General features: G+C 32.5%; 2 protein-coding genes across 2 annotated transcripts; both read right to left on the bottom strand.

Moving 5' to 3' along the window:
- Positions 1–1919: 1919 nt before the first annotated feature.
- Positions 1920–12010, bottom strand: LOC132727483 (uncharacterized). Its single transcript, XM_060713010.1, has 11 exons — positions 11852–12010; positions 7341–7678; positions 6809–6856; positions 6143–6354; positions 5472–5561; positions 4774–5113; positions 4364–4531; positions 4085–4210; positions 3532–3649; positions 2879–2981; positions 1920–2524 (listed from the first exon to the last, which is right to left on the bottom strand). Exons 2-11 carry the CDS (start codon positions 7660–7662, stop codon positions 2363–2365), a joined length of 1689 nt encoding a protein of 562 aa, XP_060568993.1. The 5' UTR covers positions 7663–7678; positions 11852–12010; the 3' UTR covers positions 1920–2362.
- A 7715-nt stretch (positions 12011–19725) lies between these two features.
- Positions 19726–23450, bottom strand: LOC132727491 (uncharacterized). The gene is made up of 2 exons (XM_060713021.1): positions 23084–23450; positions 19726–20853 (listed from the first exon to the last, which is right to left on the bottom strand). Exons 1-2 carry the CDS (start codon positions 23360–23362, stop codon positions 20509–20511), a joined length of 624 nt encoding a protein of 207 aa, XP_060569004.1. The 5' UTR covers positions 23363–23450; the 3' UTR covers positions 19726–20508.
- Between the last annotated feature and the right edge of the window lie 136 nt (positions 23451–23586).

The raw sequence follows: 23586 nt of genomic DNA, 5'->3' as shown, positions 1-23586 counted from the left end.
TACGTTAGCCTATGTAAGGACTATCATCTTGGATACTTTTACATATTATTTTAGGTTACTGCACGCTTGACTATGGGCATGTATACTGACTTATATTTGGGCTTTTTTTTTTACTTCGAGGATATTTAATGAGAAATACATGTATATAAAAGTAACATATCGTTCAATCTTTTTATGCAGACTTACATTAATGGTGACTATTATGAAATATAATTAAATAATATTAAAAACAGTTGGGCCAAATGTTTTTGTAAGGTACTTTTGCAGTAAGTGGTAGGTAAAGAAAAGTAAAAACTGTAGTAATTTGATAGAAATCGTGTTAAGGTCATTCAATGTTTGATTGTCTGATATGTATATTTACATGATTGCTCAGGTTTTTACGAAGATGACAGTACATAGCCCAATTACAAATCATGGTAACAGTTTCAGCAGTTCTTTCCTTTAACATAGAACTTTAATCATATTGCTTACATAGGAACGGATTCGAGTTTGTGTCCCTAAGAGCTTATAGCATCCTACAGTATCGAACTAACATGATTTCTCAATAAACCAAATTTTCAACAACAACAACAAAACAAAACAAAAACACAAAACAAAAAAACCTCGAACATACAAGAAACAACATATTCGCTCGAGAAATGAATAACAAAAAACTAATATATCGAAAACTAGTACAAATGTATAAATGTATATTGAGGTAGCTATATTTCCTGATACATATAGTAATAAGCCATTAATTTCACCATTTCATTCATAACTGTTGAAAGACATCACTTTCAGCACGCGATTCATTCATAAGGTGAATTACTTCATTTTGAATACTCGACTTTTCCAGCATCAGTGCAACCACTGGCAAATCTGTTCTGACATGCAACTTATTTGACACACTATAGGTAGATCTAACTTCTGTGTATTGGGCCAAGTGTATGTTATTTTTATTTATTTATTTATTTTAAATCTAATGCGTTCTTTGATTATATAGAATGATAGAATAAAAGTGTGAAAGCCATTTAGAACAAAATTATACACGTACTGTATACCTATGACTGGACAAGAACGTCAAAAATGTTTAGGTTTAACTTTGCCAAGTTTAATCAGTGCTGTCTTTCCCTACAAATTGATAATGGTTTGACTAAATTTTTCTTACTTTCCAAATTCATTAAGGAGTACAGACGTACGATAAACCCGTATAACAATTCATATATGAGGACAATCTGATCATTGTTTGTTTTATCTAAAAGAAGCCTGCCTGTATACTATTTCGATGACAATTTAGATACATGTACTGTAGTTCTAAAACTATGGTCATCTGCAGAAATGTGGCGGCGGGGCCGAGTGGTTAACTCATCTGACTAGTAAACTAGAGATTGCTGGCCGCATGCGTTCAAACCCTGTCATGGGCATTGAGCAAGAAACTTTACATTCATTGCTTAGTATTGGTTGGTTTCAGGAACGTATTCGAGAGTGTTTCAATAAGCTTATGGCTTCCAACACAATCGAACTAAGATAAATTTGTATAAACTAAATTAAATGTATAAATGTAGAAACCTTATCTAAGACAATATCATCAAATGTGCACAATGTGTGCCAGAAATATGAAGGAATAGCATTTTTAAAAATACTCCATGTATGGATGCGGACTAAATTTATTTGTTTTCTTAAGTTGCCTTTTAATATTGAAAATTAGTTTACAGATTCGGAGGTGTGTCCATAGCTTCAATCATTCTTTATGCCAGGTAATATACAATTGGACATAAAAAGACTAATTTTTTTAGAATTTACCAACAACGACATGCAATGTCGTTTAGCAGGTTTGGAAGTTGTTATTAGAAAGCAAAATAATTTTGAATTTCCTGTCAAATTAAATCATACTACATGGGAAAACAAAGTATCTTCATGACAAAATAACAAAGATAAAATTGTGTGTATTAACCTTTTTATTGTAAATCACAAATATAACTAAGGTAGACACACAAAAGACGATGTGTAAACATGACATACACGTACATTACGGTTAACGGAAGTCAAAGAGATCCACGCGCTTCCTTAGATGCTTGTAAATCTCTTTCACTTCCGCCATCGAAATTGCTTATCGAACAGACGGCTACACTTTTAAACTACTTACATGAAATACACAGAGATACAGAATAAGTTAATTGACCTTTTATTTTTGAAATCGAAATGAATTTGTCCAACGATTGTATGTGCTAATTACATATATTAAATGTGACCTTGCAAACCCACTGTAAAGGTGAAACATTTTGTTTTGTAAATATGGCTTCTCATACAGTAAATGACAAATAAATGATTGTAAAAAGTTCTATATGAAATAACTGTGATAAGATCCTAAAATAATTGAGATTTATTTCTTTGTTTGTGGTTCGTAGTAGCAGTAGTACACTTCGCTTCCACTAGCGCCAGTAGCCTCGTTCCAGAATTCCATTCCGGGATGTACAGCTCCGAGTTCAGAGTTGCTTGGAGTTTTGAAATCTTCATCATCGAATCGAAGCCATTCTTCGGATACCTTTAAACACACGTAATTCGATATTTCAATGCCAAATCGAAAACGGAATAAACTCTAATTACTCTAGAGCTCTAATTATCTTTTGCATACTATTTACTTACTAAATGCGGAAGTTTACTTAAAATACGCAGTCATTGTCTAATTCGTTAAAACTATTTGTAATGCATTGTTAGTAAGATCTAGTGTATTTTGCTTTTATTTTTATTTTTATGTGAAGTTACACATGTATCAAATTCATTGTTTTAATTGACATGAAGGCTCGGACAAATTGACTTACTATAATCTGATCTGAGACTAAAATATTTACTTTCTTCTCCACTGCTTAGCTAGAAAATTATATACAACAATATATACCTTCATGTTTGCGACCTTCTGACAAACGTCTCTCTTGTATTGGAATAAGTAGAAAGGTCTGTCTGTTGGTAAAATTATTGGCTCAGTTGGAAGGCCATCGGATCTGGAACACGAAAAGAAAACAATGAAACCAATTATCATATTATTACAAAGGAGTACTTAGTACAGTACCTAGTTATTAATATAACTATATACATCAACTCTTAGCCTGCTGGCGGCAACTGAATTTAGCCACGTGACTGAAGCAGACCAAGATCAGACGGCTCATCCGTGTCATTTAATCATAGTCTACGCTGTTCGCTTTTGCGTCAGTACAATAGTTTTAAAATTTTCCATAAATTTGAGGACTGGTTTTATCCAGATTGAAAGATTGATAAGTCTATTTTGCGTGATAAAGGATAAAATGGCTTTCTTTGGCAGAACGAACAAACCGTGCCAAAGAATTTTCTTTGGACAACATATTTGTATTTGTTACATAACATTAAAAACGGTCAATGATAGTTCCAAGACTTTTGACTATCGTTGGTAGCTCATTTTTTGTGTTTTGATTTTGAAATCCCTTGAACTTGAAATGATCTGTTCAAAATTCAAAGCAGGACAAAACATGTACATAAATTAAGCAGGTTAAGTGATGAGAGAGTCGAACTTGTTACCTGCAACAGAATCTCTGTAGAGTGTCTTCATCATAAACACCGTCTGGAAGAAGTCCCTGCCAGTCATTTCTGTTCACACTGTCTTCATCGTCCCATTTAACGTATCCTTCAGCAAAGTCTGTAAATATAGAAAATGAAACCGTCAGAAACAATAAAACATGATACATGTGTGCGATTTTCAGCTATGAGTCTGCGATTTTTACCTTTTAAGATTACTGCCAGTTATCTCCCATTGTCTTTAATTTGTAATAACTGTGTTTTTAATTTGCTAACTAGTTATTCAACTGTTAACGAATTTTCATATTAAAGGATATCTAGACTGCTTTACCATTAGTGTAATAAATTTGCCCAGCTTTGGTTAAGAAAAGTTTATTCATAGTTTAATTAAGGAATTTTCATATAAAAATACAAAAATAAAGGTGCCAATAATATAGTGTCTATATTGACACAGACTACAGGGTTGTGCAGACTGGTCTGGCCCTTTAACCAATGGCAAAGGCTAATTTCTTTTGGTCCCAGACGCTAATGGGTGAAAAATTTAAACCTTACTTACCAGCTGGACAATCGCCATATTTAAAGATACAATAATCTCCATTTGGCCAATGTCTGTCAAAGTCTGTTGGGCTTTTCTCTCCCTTTGTGCAGTATTCCAACTGGAATGCGCCTACTTCAAGTTTTCCTAAAATCATCAAATAATTTCACATTATTATACATGTATATCTGGCATTATCTGCAGTTCAGACATAAAGATAATGATGAAATCTAATATTAAGAAATCATACCCTTTAACTTCTAGCATTATATGACTTTGTTAAATATTAGTAAAACTTACCTGCGAAGTGGTTGTTGATGGACCAGGCGTTATCTGGTGATTGGGTTTCTGTGTCCTGCATTCTCCATCCCTCATACCATGTGAAGTCTCCGGCTGGGCATCCGTTCTTTGGCTTAGGCAGGGAGTAAGTTCCCATTGGCCAGGTTACTGGAATGGCTACTGGGTTTGCTGAAGTGAACATAGTAAATATGATCATAAAATACAATTCTATATCATTGTAGAGATTATGTATTTAAGTATTGTTACACATGACTTTAAAATGGTCTTTATTTTAGACTAAAAAATATGCATGCTGTTTCAACTAATCTTACATGATAATATAAAATTGTAAATGCTCGCAAAAATTGATGATTTAATTCAAAAGACATTACATTGACATGCACTGATATATTAAATTTATTTGAACTTACAGATAGGGGATTTAGCACCTAGGAGGCCTGGGTATTCAGTTATAGCTTTTTCAAGGTTCTTTCTTTGGTATGTCAACGCAGCCTCCTCACTTGGTGGACAAAGACCTCTCTGCTTGTAGTCATCCATGTTCTGCCATTGAGCAGAGTCAAGCATATCAGAGATTACGACCATTGAATAACCAATTGGTTCAGGGAACTGCTCACTTCCAAGAGAAAGAGTATCTTGAATAGATCCACATGTATTTCTGTATTGTTGTCTGTATCGGTAGGCGTTAATATCAACGACCAATGAAGAAGCGTGGTTCATCCAAGCTCCGCCCAAAGTGACGTCTCTCGAAGACTTAAGAAACAGACAAAAAATCATTAGATTGTTGTAACAATAAACGAAACAAAAAAACTAATTTATATAATTATTTGCTAATAATCAGTTTATTAGTATATATTTTTGGTCCTTTATAAACTTTATGGAATTACATCGACCTAAAATGAAGGTAGTTGGAGGAAGGTACTATTATCTCTGTTAGCATGGAATGCACAAACGTATGGGCCGCAAAGTCTACCTATTGGAATAATTATTGCACGGTCAGTAGCTTCAAGTCTTTATGAACCATCAAACTTGAAAAAGTTCATATGAACATAACAATACCAATGTGGATTTAAACATAATAAAAGTATAATAAAGACAATGAGATATTTACGGTGTTCATAACTTGTTCTACAAAGTCCTTGAGTGGGCACATGTAACGATTGACTGTCTTGCTTCCGGTCTCAACTGCTGTTGTGACATGCTGAAATAGACAAATAATATATCGATAGGACAATTATCTCACAATACGACTTCACTTATATCAATAGGATATATGTCTCAAGACGAAATCCCTTGCAATATAAATAGAACATTTGACGCATGAAGAAATCACTTGAAATATAAAAAGGACATTTGTTTCATATACGACAGCTCGATATCACTGAAATCAATAGGACATTTGTCTTATAGCAGGAAATCATTGCAATATCACTACTACTCACAGGGCGATATCACTTATACAGATAGGACAATTATGCCATAATACGATATCACTTATTACAATAGGACAATAATCGCCATAGGACAATATCACATATCCTTAAATAAGAATTTGATATAATTATGTAAACAACAATTAATGTATTAGATATTGTTTGCCAATTAGGTTCCTTCATTTTCAAGACATATGTAACACAACAAACTCATTCTGTTAAAGAAGTTGTGCTCTTAACGTATAACATGAACAATAATACAGAGGTAAATCTTATGGCAAGCTGTTAGATTTTTCTAATTAAATTAAGTCAAAAATAAAGGTTGTAACAGTTTTTGTAAGTTACTTACAGTGCCCCATGTATCTAAGAATTGCTTGAAGATGGCTTGATCATATGTGATAGGGAGTTTGCATACGGCAGCGGCGAACTCGTCGGAGAGTTTGTAATGGTTGCCCTGTGCGAGTCCAAGCTTGTAACGAGCACTTCCGGATGTGCATGTATTCTGGTCATCTTGGAAGACGTAAAAGTCTCGGCGTGTTTGTTGATCAATTGCTTTATATCCTGAACATAGAAAATGATTTATTTTTTTATTTTATTTATTTATTTTATTTACTTATTTATTTATTTAATCATTTATTTATTTATTTATTTACTTATTTAAAATTAGATTTGAAAAATAGTTTTTATTTATTTATTTTACTTTATTTATTTATTTATTTATTTATTTATTTAAAATTAAGAGTTGAACAATAATTATTTCTCTCTCAAAAGGAAGAAGTTTCCTTACGGTAAAACAATCACACATGCTTATCACGTACGTGACGTAATAATTGTTTTGCTTATCTATTTGCATGGCGTTGTACAATGTAAAGATCTAAAGTGAAATGTCTAGTCTGTTCTTATGATATATGTATCTTAAAGAAAGGGGAAATGATAGTCACTTCTAGTCAGTATGATTTTACATAACATAGATTTCAAAACATAGATTAATATAGTATATATAAATTTATCTCACCGTTACTCATGGTAAATGCCTTATCAAGGAGAACATCATTGTTAGTGCCTGAAAAGAAAAGAAAGATAACAATTATCATAACGTGTAACGGAATTTGTATACTTAATTACATCATATTAAACAGAATATTATAAAATGTAAAATTAAACTTACTTCTAACGACTATGTTTACTTTTCATTTTATGCCATTGTACTTAACTTGTGTTATTGAAACTAAACCGACTTTTTCTGTTTTCCATGTTAGAGATGATTAAAGTGACTGAACAAAAAGGAATACAATTCTAATGGTTTGAAATCTTAGAGACAATCCAGTATAATGATGAAATAAATTAGGTATATGTTCATTAAGCTCAAAAGTGCCTTTTTTCTCTAATAAAGCTTTTCTGTTATTTTATATCTTCTATTGAAGTCAAAATACCTCTTTACGTCTTACTACTTTTCTGACAAATCATTTCGAATTCAAAGATGCTTTCTTCCAGTGATAGGCATATCTAATTCATGATAGATATTATTATGTGTCTTTAATACACACCTGATGACTGTACTCTTTCAAGGAGTTTGTTCTGGTATGATTTTTGATCGCTGAAGAATGAGAATTCGTGCGCATTTCTGCATTGATCATGGTGCTCGTACACAAGTTCGGCTGGGACTTGGTCATAACTTGACAGGGACAGAATCTTCCTGGTACTCAACAAGCCTGGGTCATCTCCGCCAGATGCCCAAAAGTCACCGTCGGGATTTCCTCTTAGCATGTTATATCCGACGCCAATGTAGTGAAGGGCTTCCGGCAGTGAAGCGGCATAGCTGACAGCAATGTGTAGACATACACACGCACATATACTAACCGACCGCATGCTTGTTGGTAATTATCTGAATAAAATAACACACAAAAAAACTGAAAATAATTTACGAATTAATGAAATATATAATTATTTTCAAGTCGTTGCCAAAAATTTGAATGCCAATAACTGGTACAATGTATATGGATTATGGTTCATATGATGGTGGTTTATATCTAGGAAAGTAAGTTATTTGAATTGCATAATGTTTGTAAAATAAATTTTTGTAACGAAGATTCTCTAGAAATGTTGTCATACTACTTGTAAAGATTAATTGCAAGGTTAAGTTCTAGACCTAGCCTGATAGACACTATAGAAATAGACTATACAGATGAATAAATGTTATTGTCAATGTTGTTTTGTAATTGATGTAGAAGATGAATTTCATTTTATCTTTATAAACCTGTGTAAAACTTTTGTTCGTATCGAATATAGTTACAAATATATCTAAAACATTGGCATGTATTTGATAGTGTTACTCTGAATTGTATTACTTTGTGTATGATGATGTAAAAACAGAAATTTATTTGCAGTTTTGTTGTTCATCTGCTCTATTGGATAAATTATAAAATTGATCACTAATTAATAGTGAACTTATTCGTCTAAAAAACTCTTACATTTTGCACATTTTCTATAAAGCGTAACATAGATTGTGGGATATTAATTCTTTTCTCATACGTTTGATGTATATTTTTTAAGTTTAATTTTGTTACTTTGTTGATTCGTGATCCCATTTCACTTGTTTCTTTGGTTCACGAAATCATTTACCTGACTCGAATAAAATGAATAACAATACAAAAGATTATTTGATTTAAAATCTTACATAAATGACTTCTAAAGAAAAATGAAGGCAAATAAAATGCCAAAGTCGTGACCTATCAAGGGAGTCAACCATAGATGATGATAAAATTTCAATTTATGAAAATATTAAAGTTCTAAATATTGTATGGTTCTATTTGCACAAGATAAACTCTGTACGAATAATTATCAGGTACTAAAGAGAACCTACTAAGATAAGCTCTAAGTGACGAGGACATTTGCAAAGACGGCGTAAATACTGGCTTTAATCCTAGATAACCCAGAATACAGAATATTATGTCTGATTAAGAAATAAATGTACCTTAAATTCATAAATTCACATTATAGAAATTTATTGAAAGCAATGTAATAGCTATGAAATAAAAGATTGCGAAGTAAAACAAGTGGGTTTAAGAAAATTCGAAGTATAATACTATTAATTTTATGTATAATACAACTAATTTTATGATAATTTGTAAAAGGATCCAATAAATGATTGTGGAGCATCTAGTTTGTATTCAATGATTTATATGCAAAGGTATGTATGTAACTTAAAACAGAACGTATTGTCATTAAAAAAGTCAAATTATAGTAGCTTTGTCCCAAATAAAAGGCGGTCTTGCAAACAATGACAAAAATGAATTACGTGTAATACAATTTAAGCTTTTCTGATAACAGACTTGTAAAGCGATCCGTTCTTATGTTATATGAATTGGAGTTTCAAATCATACCTGATGACATTTCAGATAAAAAAAGTTTTTGCACGGTTATTTTCCTTGCACATTTGGTAGAGGTCACCCCTAAAAGTTACTTTGCTGAATAGACATTTTATTTTTAAAGGGTCCTTGTTTCTAGACGATAAAAAAAAAACAGGCACACTTAAAATACTACCATTCATGGTAAAGGTAAAGTAGACTGTCTGAATTCCCTTTCGTCCTGGTACCTTCACGTCAACGGAAGAATTCATTTTCAGTGTATAAGAGACGCTACAAACAACTGATAGTTCAAAATGTCTATTTCCGTTTGATTAAGATTAGGAGGGATTTGTTTAAGTGTCGGGGGTACTTAAATGAATACACACTCGAAAAATGTGGGTCAAACCGAAGTATCTTCTGCGCTTTGAAACTATGTCATTCAAGTTCTGCACAGTTGCAATGGAATTGTTTCAATCTCTTATAAATCTAATCTCGTATATTTAAAGTTTATATTTGAATTCGTCCAAGTTTTGCTATACAATACTTATAGTAATCAGAAAGTTCATAGAGCTACATGTCTTAACTTGTTCTGTATTTATAAGAATAAACCATGTTAATGGTAAAATGGAAAAACTTACATGAATAAAAGAGATTTACAGCTTTCAAAAAAAATCCTTCTCAACTTTAGACAGCACAAGTTACTCAAATAAAGACTATAATGATAATAAAAATGTCAAGAAAATGTTGCCCATTTATACTTCTTCCTTCTCATATGTAGTCTATTTTTGCCAGACATTGCGGTTTAAATGGGTCATGACGTCGTGTCATTCGGTGTATTATCAAGATACTCGAGTGCTTTTGCAGAGAAGAGGCCAGCAGGTGACTTCCATTGCAAATGCGATGGGAATATCAGACTTGTTCGTCTGCTCTGATTATTAGTCATTGCAAATGCAACAAATCAATTAAAAAAGACTTTCCTGTCAAATGCATTGAAGGATATATCCAAAATGAAAAAAAAATTGTTTGAATGTAAGTATGAACACATATGCGGATGTTTCTAAATCAAATTTCATCATTATCGTGTTTAAATGTTGAATTCTGCTTAAGTCGGTGCTAGGGGGCATGGGCGGTAACTTGCACTTTCTAATACCATCCATGAGCAGGCTCAATCAAACCGATCCTTCAACATTTTCAGTTTTGGCGTTTTTTTGGCGTTCTTTAGGGATTCTTTTTTTCTCTATTTGTTATTTCCGTGAATGAAAAATTAAATGAGTTGTTTGTAAAATAGAAATAAATCTGCATTGCCATTTGAAATTGTTTTGAATTTGCCATGCATGACACTAAACTACATGTTATTTGCATTCGTGTATTCTTCATTGTTTAATTTATTTACATGAATGTGTTGTTTGGAAATAAAAGTAAAACCATATTGTCATTTGAAATTGTTTGAATTTAACATGCACGAAACTATAAACTATATTGCAAAAGCCATCCTGATAACCACTGATTCACATTCGCATATTTTATAACTATTTAATTTTTATCTAAAAATATCATTTTGAACAGTGAATTAAACTTTATAACAGGACGTTTCCTTTGTTTTCAAATATGTTATAGTGTATGTTCTTCTTCTAAAAAAAGGTCAAATAAAAATTTAAAAAGACCTTTGATTTGCATATAAAAATTAACGCTTTTACATATCTTAGCAAAGGATAAAGCCGGGCCTCTGTTACAGAATCAAATTAACGTAAATACAAACTTCAGCCTAGAATAATGGCAAAACTTTCGTGATATCAGGGTCAGTTTTACTACGTACGAAAAATTCGTCATGATGGCAAAATAGTAAACAAAGTTAACCGCAAACTCTCTGTACGAGAAAACTATTTACCTATTTACTGCTAATCGTGATATATGTGTGTGAAAAGTGTACTTTGTTTGACAGCGAGTTCACCTCAAACGGTTCTTTAAACTTCCTTAATTTATGTCTGAGTGCATATAGAGATAAGATGAAATGATATAAAATAGTTCAAATGGGAACCCTAAAGGTTGCCCATCAGGTTTTCATTGCATTTAAAATGTTGCAAGTCTATTCATGGATACGAGTGGTTATTGGAATCCGCGTTTGTACCCCGGACCCCATAGCACCGGCTAAATCATAAATCTACATTCAAAATAGTATACGTTAGAGCTAAGTAATATCCATAGATGTGTTCACTCAGCGATCATCAGGGAACAGACATGGTGCATGTGTAACTCTATGAGTCCCCAATTAAAATACATGTAGTAAGTTCAATTTGAACACAAAAAAGTAAATTAAGATAAAGCAAATATTAACTTATCTGAAAGCCCAAAACAAAAAAAGAACATCAAATACAGGAAGAAAACATTTGTGTCTTTACAAAAATTAAACTTTTTATTGATATTGTGTTTGTCCTATTATTACTATTGCAATCATTTATATATCTATGGAAACATAATTGTTTTTAAAATATCTAAGTAGCATTGATGAAATATTTAGTATTAAAGTCATCATAAATTTACTCCAGTAGCAGAAAATGATTTTAAGTATTCATATTTATACATAGAATATATTTTAATTAATAATAATAATAAACAATAATTAATTCATGAACATATGATTAATTAATTATTCAAATTATACAATAATTTTTCATAAAGCTTGCATGAAAGAGGCATTATATTCTACATACCCTTTAAAGAACAGGTCCTGTAGCCGAAATGCAACACTCCTGTTCCGATAGCAAAGTGACCCGTTAAAGATACTATCTTGCTATATATATACCCTGAACAGAAGTCATCATGTACCCTAAACGCGGTAACCTGTTATAAATTGATACACACTTAATTGAAAGGTAGCGTATCATGGTGGGGGTTATTCACCATTCCATTGGAATCAACCCGTTGTCCGGCGCAATACGTGAAGCCTAACACTATTTACTACGTGCTCTGGTGTTATGTTTCAGTATACAAATTGAACTCACAAATTCTGGCCATTATGAAATATTTCTTCGAGCTATTTTTTAGTTTTATTTTGTGCATCATTGAAAGGTTTTTAAATAGAATTGGCTAAAGAATTATACTAATATCTGCATTCATACGCTTTTGTCCACATTGAAGTGCTTTTTCAAAAATATGTAGTTTAAAAATCATTATTGTGTTAATAATCCAAAGCATGCAACAGCAACTCTCGAAAACATGATAACTTTAAAATATAAGGATGCAAAAGATGAAATATAAGGATATAATAACCATTCTGATAAATGAATCAGAACTCATAAAGACTTTCATATCTTGACATATATTACATAAATATTATGATTAGACATGATGTCTGAATGTTGAATTTTGATGGGCATAGTTGTATTTGTGGGCAAGGTTCTTTATTTTTACAATTGTTTTCATACCAAATTTGCATATCCTTATGAAAGGTTATGCAGAAATCCTTTCTTGGCATTGTTACTGATATTTTGTGTATACCCTTTGCCTTATGTACAAGCTGCAATAGCTTTGATTCTAATACGTTTCTAGTTGAAGATTATAGATCGTTTAAGGAACTCCGATTGTTTTACTCAGGTGCCCGTTCCTGTCTGAAATAACGCACCTTAGATCTTCCTCCACCAGTAAAACTTGAAAGTTGCCATATGACCTTTGCAGTATTGGTGCGAGTTTAAACCAACCAAAAAACGAATAACGTTTAAGCCGGTGCTGGGGGTACTTAAGGGTGTTGCATTTTCAATTATATCATCTGTACAGACTCGATAAAACCGTGTTTAGAGTTTCAAACTATTAACTCCTGGTTTAATTGCTCGCAAAGGATCTTACTAGAGTGTTATGCCTAATTTATACATTTGTATTATCTACTAGAATACTTTATAATACCGGTATTATTAAGATCACCTATTTAATACGTGTTCTATAAGACTTTTACCAAACAGGGGATTATTGTACCTTTCAAAACAAACTTACCATTCCTAGTCATACTTTTGTTTTTAATTCCTATGAACAAATGTCTTTTTGTTCACAACATTTGGAGAGTTAAAATACGCAATTGCACTCACGTCAAAAAGCAATCTTCTACAAAGACAAACATCTTCAAGTTAAGGACTTGTAAACGATGACGTATTACATTTGTAATCAAAGGTAAGAAATCAATCTGCGTCATAAATTTGAAGTTGAACCTTCTTACATAAATCAAAGTCCAAATCACTTAACACTCGGAAATTTAGAACAAAATTTAAATCACACGAGACAGAAAGTTTGACAATTACCCTCGATAAGATTGTGATTTTGACGATCTATTTATTCTCAGTATTATATTGTTTCTTTATGTCAAACCTGTTTGGAGATTTTACCACACGCAGACTTCAAAAGGTACCACATTTTGATTAGCACATGAAATAAATGTTAATCTACAGGATCATTATTTATACTACCAGACTAGTGACCCTAATATTTATTAAACAATTACGGAACTTTTAAAGATTATGTTAATGTGGATTTGAAAAGAACTGACTCAACGAAATTGATAGAATAACCCCCAAATGTGATTGAATTCAAATATACGAAGTCGGTAAATAAATGAGTATTGAATCAAGGAAATATCAAGGCGTTGGTCCATTGTTGTAAAGTCAACGTAAAGACGGTGCCTTGCGTACCCCGCAAAGTGGAGAGAGATTAATGGCTCTTTTGACTCTATTGTCTGGGACACTATTGCCAAATTAATATCGCCCCATAGCAACACAAAAGGTAAACTTGTTTTGGTTGGTTTTGATATGCCGGTGTGCGGTATCCATAAAATTATCATATACAATAACATACTTTCCTGCGCACCGGTCGAATGTTTCACTATCGCTCACTGTCTGAAGTATCTTGAGTGTATTCAGTGAGCTGCAAAGGGATCGTAATGAAAACAAAGATTGTTCATGCAGGACACAACCCTCGGCAACATCCACCAAACCATAGAGGCACTCGGCATGGCGCCGCACAGAAACGGGACAAAACGGGAATGGCAATGTGGCGCAGCATGAATGATGTAAATGCAATACATGTATAATACTATTGCGATTTCTATTTGAATTATTTCGAATGTTTATTTCCCTTTTCAGTGGTGTTCTTGTAAATTTAACTTGTACCAGTTAAGTCTTGAACATAATATTTATCTGTTGAATTTTTGTTTGTTTTCTTTTAGTTGCATCAATCTGTTGTTGTTACTTTCCAGTACCAATTGCCAGCGGAATGTCATTGTATGTTCATTAAATATATTACCAAGCATTTTCAAAAACCTCTGTTGAGCCTGTGATACTCTTACAGCTACATGTATATGGAAAGAGGTCTACTTTATATTATATATTTGATGTTTCCCATGATCAAATTCACGTCTACTGTAACATTTCCAACGTTTATCTCTGCGTGGTCGCAAGAGGCGATTAATGACTAAATGGGTTCGAAAAACTGGAGTTTATGTATCTATTAGCTCCAGCAGGTGAGGTGGTTTTGACCCCTGACGTTGCTTTGAAGTTTGTAACACCTGAGGTTAGCCAAAAACATCTTTACTATTTCGGCGCCATATGACCTATACTGTGTTGGTGCGCCGTGAAACCAAACAAACAATATAAGAATAGATATTTTAAATGTACTTTAGTGGCTCTGTGCTTGTTTAGAAGTCGCAAGGAATTAACAGGAGGTTGTGTGCAATTTAAAAATGTCGCTAATTTTCATTAAGACAAATTATTCAAGAAATAAGTCATAATTCAAATAAAATATCGTCCCCTTTTATCATTGTGACCTATTTCTTGAACCAATGAAACAACAAACTCATGCACGTTCCTCTTATCTGATAAAAAAGAAAACGAAACGAATAACGAGAAAAAAAACTAAATTTTAAGAAGAAATGAAAGTAAACAAATGTATAGCGTAAAGCGTTTTTTCAAGAAAGATATTACATTTAATAGCCTTGTCGTTACTTTAAGTCATTATTTCTGCTAAATCACGATTATCACTTTCTATTAAATTCTGCTTTATTATACGGTCATTTCATTTGCCACCCATTTTCATTCAGATATATTAAGAATGTTATCACTTTATAAAGATAGTAATATATGCTTAATCCATTCCCGCCTACAACCAACATGTCCTGCCCCTCTTCAATAATCATTAATTTTGCGCGTACGCCAAAGTCATTTTATCATAGTTAGATGTCGTCTGCTAAGTTCATGTATTTAAAGGGTTTATCGCCGTAATTAGTATGGGTCTTTGGCGACCACATCTTACAATATATCAAAAGCTGTCATTACAGAGGGCATATTTAAATATGAGGGTTTTAAAAAGCTGCTTTGATCTGTTTTTATTCTGCAAATAAATGTAGTAATATGTCGATTTTTCATTAATGATTTCCATTTTTTAAGGTCGGTAAACGTTTATATTATTATATTGATATGGCAATCACAGTTTTAAACTGTTTAAGCTTTTAGAAGTGCCCTTGTAGACACTAACTGACATATTTATATTACATTTGAACATGTGTGAAACATGTTAGTTTTGTTTTGCATTACAATATGAAAAATACAAAACATTTATTAATTTTCATTTTTTCTGTCAAAAAATCATCATCAAAACAATGTGGTAGGGGCGTGGACGGTAACTTTCATTTTCCAGTACCGTTCATGAACAGGCTCAATCAAACCGAGTCTGCACCATTTTCATGTATGTTCTTTTGTGTGTTCCTTAGGGATTCCGTTTTTCTCTATTTTAGCAGCAATATATTTTTTGTACATTTGAGAAATTAACAATCATTTAATACTTTAAAATTCTATGATTGTTTTGTTACTTTACGTCACTTTACCTCAATTGTTATTGAAAACTTCTGGTTTTGCATAATTAAGTACAGTGATAGGTCAATATAAAAAATAATGATATAATATGAACTGTAGCCTGTTACATTTTTACAGCATTTTGGCATAGCCTGAATTTTAAAAGCAGTAAAAGCAATTTGGATGTGCTTGTTTTTTTCTTTTGTTTCCTATTTAAGATACCATGCGTTTATAATCTCAATAACAGAATAAAAAAATAAAAATTATGCATAGAAAATAAAACATCTACAATTTAGAGAAAGCAGAATGTGTCTACTGTAAAACAAGCGTGATAATAATTTGTCTTATAAGTCTTTTATAAAGTAACGAAACGAAGTCGATATAATTTCGATCAAGCCATTATGGACATCTCCAGGCTAAATTCACATAATGTTGAGCAGATGCAGAACATAAACATCTAAACAGCCATTTTTGTGTTTTTGTGTTTATAAAAAGCATGGAAGTGTTATTTATTTGTTAATACAAAACACGATAAAGTTTTGGATAATCTACATTCAAATAAAATAGTAACAGATTTTGTGTGCATAAATGGATTGTAAATCTTTTATCCTGAACTGTTCAATACTGCATTTCTATTTGGATAAATTTATCACAAAACCCTGTTATATATTAAAACTGAGACAAATGTACTACGACTTTAGGATAAGTATAACAATTCAAAAATCTAGTAATAATTTACATCTTAAGTGCGATTAATAACCGATTTGTCAGTATTTATAACTCTATTTCTACCGCGTTACTTACGCAGTTAAGGCTATTTCTGCATATTTTGACCTCTTCACAGTAATTTACATGGGATGTAAGTGCCATTAATAATGTGTAAATTGCATTATATTCGTTACTTCACAATATCATTCTGTTAAATACATTTTCAAATTTTCATGAAAATTAGCATGAATCTGGAGGCGTGCTGTTTTAAAGCACACAAAATAATACTATACATATAAATTGAAACAAGAGGGTCATGATGGTATTGGAGTCGCTCACCTGGATCAAGAGTGCCATAGGGACATTTTACTACTGCAGTACTGTCTTCAGGTTAATTCCAGGAAAGTTTACAAAGTTCTTGTACTTTAAGTATTGTGACAAATTATTCTGTTCTAAAAAGTATTTTCCATGCACGGGTAAGTATGATATAAAATATAAGGAAAAGGGACCAGCGCACTGCATGACGATTTTAAAGAGGATTCTTCAATTACTTTTATCTCTGTTGATGAAATTTCAATTTATTACCTGAAGATTATAACAAAATAATAAATAGCTTAAAATACTGTGTTTTTATCCCGGAACTATCATTTATTATCACTACTAACACTGATTTTCTTCACTAAGAAAAGGTGCATTAAATATTATCAAATATCAATTATAAGTATTGTCATGCATTTAACAGATGAATATTAATTTTGATTTACCAATGTGATAAATTGTCCGTTATTTTTATGAATGATTATGTTCTTGTCCTTGTTAATGCGGTTTTTTTCCAATGGGAAATATTTCCATGCGACTTGCCTAAATTGCCTTTAGATCAAAATTGTGTTGATGTTAAATGAACATATGAAAGTCACTAATCACTCTCTTAAAATATGCACTCATCTGCCCCTATGTGATAAAAATATCTGTGTGCCTTTCCACTTTTATCTGTGATTTAAAATGAAATCGTTTTTTCCTCTACTTCACGTTCTATATACAAATCAAAGGGCTGCAATCTCTGTGGCATTTTCTGATCTTTGCAATCTAAATCGTACTGTATATCTATATGTATTTTCTGTATAAGTTTATTCTCATGTACTATAATTCATCTTGCAGGGCACCACGGAATTTTGCATGGCTAGAGTTGCATCAAAAAATCATTTAGTACATTTTTATGACAGCCACACTTTATCCTTGCATATCGTGACTAGTTCCTTAACAAAAACACTTTAAAAAAAACAGTTGCCTCGACTGGGATTTAACCTCAGACCTCTCACACTATAAACGAGCGCGTTACCCCTGCACTACGGTGAAGGTTATACGAAGAGAGCCTGAATAAAATCAAGTAATTCTAAATTTATATAATTTCCATTGCATTTCGTTTTGTAATCCTTATTAATTTGAGGTATTTTGTTCACGATCAATCTGTTGTTTAACATTGATGTAAATAATTTAGCGAAAATCTTCTCGCCAAAACAATCCGACATGTATAAATTGCACTACTCGACATTCAGATACGCACTGAAGTATTCAATAATCGACATCGCTAAAAATAGCATTTTCATTGATTAAAATCATATTCATCCGCGTAATTTGTGATTGTGCATTCATTGACAATTTTATAAGCCAACGCTACTTTTAAACTTTGAATGCGTTGTAATTTGTTGGATACTTGTAACAAAATAAAATATCTTTTTCTTAAAATCGCTAGTTTTAAGCTGTTTTGAGAACTACTTGTTGTTAGGTTTGTCGGGAAGAGATTGAATGTCAGCTTTGTATTTCCTGATCTTCGATCAGAAAATACAATCAAAGCACAGAAGGCGCTTAATTTGTTTGGGTCTCAGAATGTCAGAAAGGTGAAGGTTGTGAGATTATAAACCAATTTGTTTTTGTATAGTGCCACCAATGCTTTCCAGCGTTTTAATTGTAGTAAATTGGCTATAAGACTAATTGCAACACTGATATTCAATTCAATGTTTATTTGACTTAAACAATTTGAAAAAAAATGAGTTGCCTTAACTGGGATTTGAACTCCAGACCTCTCGCTTCCTAAGCGAGCGCGCAAACCCCTTGGCCACGGTGAAGTTCTATGATAACGGCCTGAAGAAAACCATATTATTCTAAATTACGGTTTGAAACGACGCTAACTGTTTGTTTAACACATATGTAAATAATCATGGAGTTTACTATAAGCTTGTATATCTATAAATAATAAAACAATATAAGAAATCTTCGACCATTCAGGAACTATTTTGCTTGAAAATTAATGCGCCTGTCATTTGACCATCTTTCCGCAGTGATCTCCCCTGAATTTTTGGGCGTTTAGTGTTCATATAAAAGGAAGTAACCGCTTCAAAAAAGCGGACTACTTTCGGCATTTGCAATTAACAGCATCAGAGTCTGAAATTTCGCTACCATTATTTGTTTGGTCTGACGACCCAAACAAATAAAAACTGCTCTTCACGCGAAAACATAATTCAGAAGTCAAAGCGCTCTATTACTATCCCATGTTCCAAGAGACATGAGAATATAGAGGCAAACAGTTTTAAAAACGAAATTCGTAAGATTTGAAAATGGTCACACAGGCTAGCAAAGATAGGCAAAATTCCGGTTTTGGGCGTTACAAGAACTATCTTACACGTCAATTAATAGCTCCGACAACCACTGAGCAAATTGGACGTGTAATTCATATATATAAAATGACCAAGCATTTAAAATATTTCTTAATAAATATAACGCTCGGGAAATACTTAGTAACCGTTAGATCAGGATTACCATAGCTGAGTATTTTTAAAGATACTTCTTGTTTTTATAATATATTTTTATTTGAACTTGAATTTATCTTATAATATCTGCTACCTTCTCTACTCGTAAAAAGTGAGAGCATCGGATTAGAAACTCGTCGGTGGTTCGATCCTCGAGGACAAGGAGTAATTTCTCCTTGCCCTCCATCATGTGTTGAAAAACAACAAACAAATAACATTTTTTTCTCTTCAAACTTATTCATATATTTCTAAGGTTGTAATATCTTTCGAATGCATGTTTATCTTTTTAGATGAAAATCTTATTCTTATTCCAAAAGTTACTGACAGACTTCCACCACACAATCAAGTAAACGGCTGGTCACGTGATTAATGAAATGCTTTTTAAAGTAAAATGCCAAAGAAAAATGTAAAAAGGAACAAAAATAGTAAATTTGACTCGTGAAAAAAATCTTGAAATGTGTTTCATTAGTTAAAACAATAAAATGCTACAAAACAAACGCCATGGTTACCTTGTATATTAATTCAATTGTTATTCATATATTATTAACTCAGAATGCAATGTCATAGTTGAGAATGTTGAATGATGTTTTCAGCATTTTATTTGTCATTGGTATTAATAAGGATAATTTTCATTGCATCATATAGATACAAGAAATGAGATATATAAACATTCATTCACTGAAATAGTGAAGATAATTTACTCAATGATAGTTAGTATAATTACTATGTCTTTCAGAGTAAATTAAGCACATTTGAAACAAAATAATGAAAAAAAAATCTGTTCATTAGTATTCTTGCCAATGAAAAGAGGAACATTTTTTGATATAGTTTTTACAGAAAACAACAACAACAACAACAAAACAAAGCATTCAAATGTTCCTAAAAAGAGGATTGTAAAAATATCACTTTTATTGGTTTTTTAAAATTTGGTTTAGAAATTATGTGTGTATATTTTTCACGTGACCAGCAAAAATTGAAAAATAAGCCTACTTGTCGTGTGGTTTATGTCCATCAGCACAAAATCTAATAAGAAATTATTTCGACGTCTTCAATTTCCAAGACGTCTTCTTTTAGTCCATTTCCGGTCAAGATGTCTGCAACAGAAGCACGTGGGGCATTTGGTATCTCAATCAAAATGTCACTAGAACTTACACACAACTTGTGTGGATCTGTGTCGATTTTCTTCAAAATCCTTTTCTCTTTCCTTTTCTCAAACCATGCCATGATAAATCCAAAGCAGCTTGTGAACTTTCCGCGTTCTTTTTTGTCGTCTGCAACTTCGATTTCAAGGAACGCTTCACGTGGCTTATGGACATCGTGATCATCTTTCTGAGAGACTTCTTTATTGGCTCTCTGCTTTTGCTCAGCCTGAAATAGATATCACCAGATGTTGATATGAAGACAAAAGTGAAATGCAACTGTCGTAATTTTGCAACATCTGCAAAAGGGGTTGTTTTTCATTAATGTGAGCATTGGTTTCATATAATACCACTAATTGATTAATTAGAGGCACATTATGTGTCAGAAACAAATAGTTTGTTCCTTCTTTAAACAGAGAGCAAACGTAATTTTTATAATGTCTAAAAAATTGTTTGAGAGCATGTTAGAAAGTAGTTACACGAAGAAAGTAGCGCTGAATGTGGATTATTTTGTCATAAAAGTAACAAAATGTAAACAGATAAGTACTTCATTGTCCAACAATATTGACCTGGCACTTCATTAACTTTCGTAAAGGTCACTGGATAAACACTGGTTTCTAACGAATATTGTACAATTATTGACTAGTGAGCCATTGAATATGATGTGATATTCACCGGCAGATGACATATTGACCGAGGCGATATTCAATGGCTCACTAGTCAATAATTGTTTTATTATATGTCAGAATACATGAATAGGCAAAGAATTAGATAAAAATCACAAAAAGTACAACCTTAAACACATGTACAAATTTTGCCTTGCTGAAGCGTGAGAAAAAGGCGCACGTGTTAGGCATACTACGCATACACAAATAATTCAAGTTTATACTTATCATTGCAATGTAGCCTTTAAGTATAATAGTAAAGTAATGATATTTTAACCATAAAGATCCATACGCAACAATTATCGCGTAATTAACAGTCATTGAATACGAGTCTCGATCTATTTTTAGACTGGAAAATCCATATCAAACCGTGAATACGATACTACACCAAGTGAATATGATTTTATAAAAAGTTCTGCTGACAACTGTTTGGACCAATGAGATTTCAGCTTTATTTAGATCATATAATAAATCACTTCATACGTCGTAGGACTACTGATCTGTGGGTCTATGGTTCGATACCTAACCAACACCACATTATGGAGATCCGCATTTTTTATGCCCCCACAATGTGGGAGCATATAGCGTTGCACTTGTCCGTCCGTCAGTCCGTCAGTCTGTCAGTCCGTCAGTCCGTCCGTCCGTCCGTACGTCCCGAAATCTTGTGAACGCAACTCCTCTTAAACCGGATGTCAGATTTTGCTTAAACTTACAGGGATGAACAACCTTAATGTGTAGATGGTAGTAAAGGAAGGAATTTTTGCTGCGACCAAATTTAACAGAATTATGGCCCTTTGTTGATTTTTTCACTAGCTACTATGTAGAAATTTTGTGAACACAACTCCTCTTAAACCGGATGGCAGATTTTGCTTAAACGTACAGGGATGAACAACCTTAATGTGTAGATGGTAGTAAAGGAAGGAATTTTTGCTGTGACCAAATTTAACAGAATTATGGCCCTTTGTTGATTTTTTCACTATATACTATGTAGAAATTTTGTAAACGCAACTCCTCTTAAACTGGATGGCAGATTTTGCTCTAACTTACAGGGATGAACAACCTTAATGTGTAGATGGTAGTAAAGGAAGGAATTTTTGCTGCGACCAAATTTAAAAGAATTATGGCCCTTTGTTGATTTTTTCACTATATACTATGTAGAAATTTTGTGAATGCAACTCCTCTTAAACCGGATGGCAGATTTTGCTTAAACTTCCAGGGATTAACAACCTTAATGTGTTGATGGCAGTAAAGGAAGGAATTTTTGCTGCAACCAAATTTAACAGAATTATGGCCCTTTGTTGATTTTTTCATTAATTACTATGTAGAAATTTTGTGAACGCAACTCCTCTTAAACCGGATGGCAGATTTTGCTTAAACTTCCAGGGATTAACAACCTTAATGTATAGATGGTAGTAAAGGAAGGAATTTTTGCTGCGAACAAATTTAACAGATTTATGGCTCTTTGTTGATTTTTAGTTTTAACTTGTGGCACATGTAGTCCAAAAAATATTTGACCTAGAGTCATAAGATTGACAGAACAGTGGCTTGTGGGGGCATCAGTGTCCTATGGACACATTTCTAGTTTTATTATATTTTGGAATTTACTTGCAAGAATTACTTTGAAATTATTTCATTACATTATCTTTTATTTTAAAAAAGGGGCAGCGCGTTTATAATACAAATTAAAAATACTACATAAAAAAGACTAAAAAAATCAAAACGTTTTACATGTGTTTAAAGAAAAATGGATTTTTTTAAAATTAAAAAAAAATAAATAAAGAAATAAACTCTGACCTTTTTCTTTTTTCTGCTCTTCTTTGTTGTTTTCTTTTGCTGTCTTTTTGACAACATCTTATCTTTTTTCCCTAACTCTTCGTTCATTTCTCTTCTATCTTCACGGTTTCCAAGTATTTCTAAGTACATTTCCGAGATTCTTTCTAATCTTTCCTTTTCACTGTCTTTCTTCGTATCGCTTTCGTTCCTGATATTGACGGCCGTTTCAACTTTTACTATGTGAATGTTTTTGGCATCCAAAACAGACGATAATGGATTTTTCTCTACTTTTTCAACCATTTTTTGGCTGTGGAGAATATTTTCGCTGTCTTTTGTTTGTGACCAGCATCATTTTGTTAATGCCGTCGTCAAGTGACGTCTTGACGTTCAGTCTTCTATGACGTCATTGAAAACGTCATTGACGCTGTACCCATCTCAAGTACATCTCAAGTTCTAGTACTTGTAGATTGCACTTTCCAGTAATGTCCATGAACAGGCTCAACCAAATCAAGACTGCACCATTA

Source organism: Ruditapes philippinarum, unplaced genomic scaffold (assembly GCF_026571515.1).
Source record: "Ruditapes philippinarum isolate M1 unplaced genomic scaffold, ASM2657151v2 ctg1201_1_1_1_1, whole genome shotgun sequence".
In the NCBI taxonomy this organism is placed as follows: Eukaryota; Metazoa; Mollusca; class Bivalvia; order Venerida; family Veneridae; genus Ruditapes; species Ruditapes philippinarum.
Note: the sequence above shows the minus strand (reverse complement) of the source record. Positions and strands in the feature narration are given on the sequence as shown.

Bases quoted from the DNA above. Each gene is read 5' to 3' on its own strand.
- LOC132727483 (XM_060713010.1), bottom strand. From the start codon at position 7,662: ATGCGGTCGGTTAGTATATGTGCGTGTGTATGTCTACACATTGCTGTC. The intron at 6,355-6,808 runs GTGAGATAAATT...TTCTATGTTCAG, and splicing joins GGCATTTACCATGAGTAACG to GATATAAAGCAATTGATCAA. The intron at 3,650-4,084 runs GTAAGTAAGGTT...CTATATTTACAG, and splicing joins ATATGGCGATTGTCCAGCTG to ACTTTGCTGAAGGATACGTT.
- LOC132727491 (XM_060713021.1), bottom strand. From the start codon at position 23,362: ATGGTTGAAAAAGTAGAGAAAAATCCATTATCGTCTGTTTTGGATGCC. The intron at 20,854-23,083 runs GTCAGAGTTTAT...TATCTATTTCAG, and splicing joins AGAGCAGAAAAAAGAAAAAG to GCTGAGCAAAAGCAGAGAGC.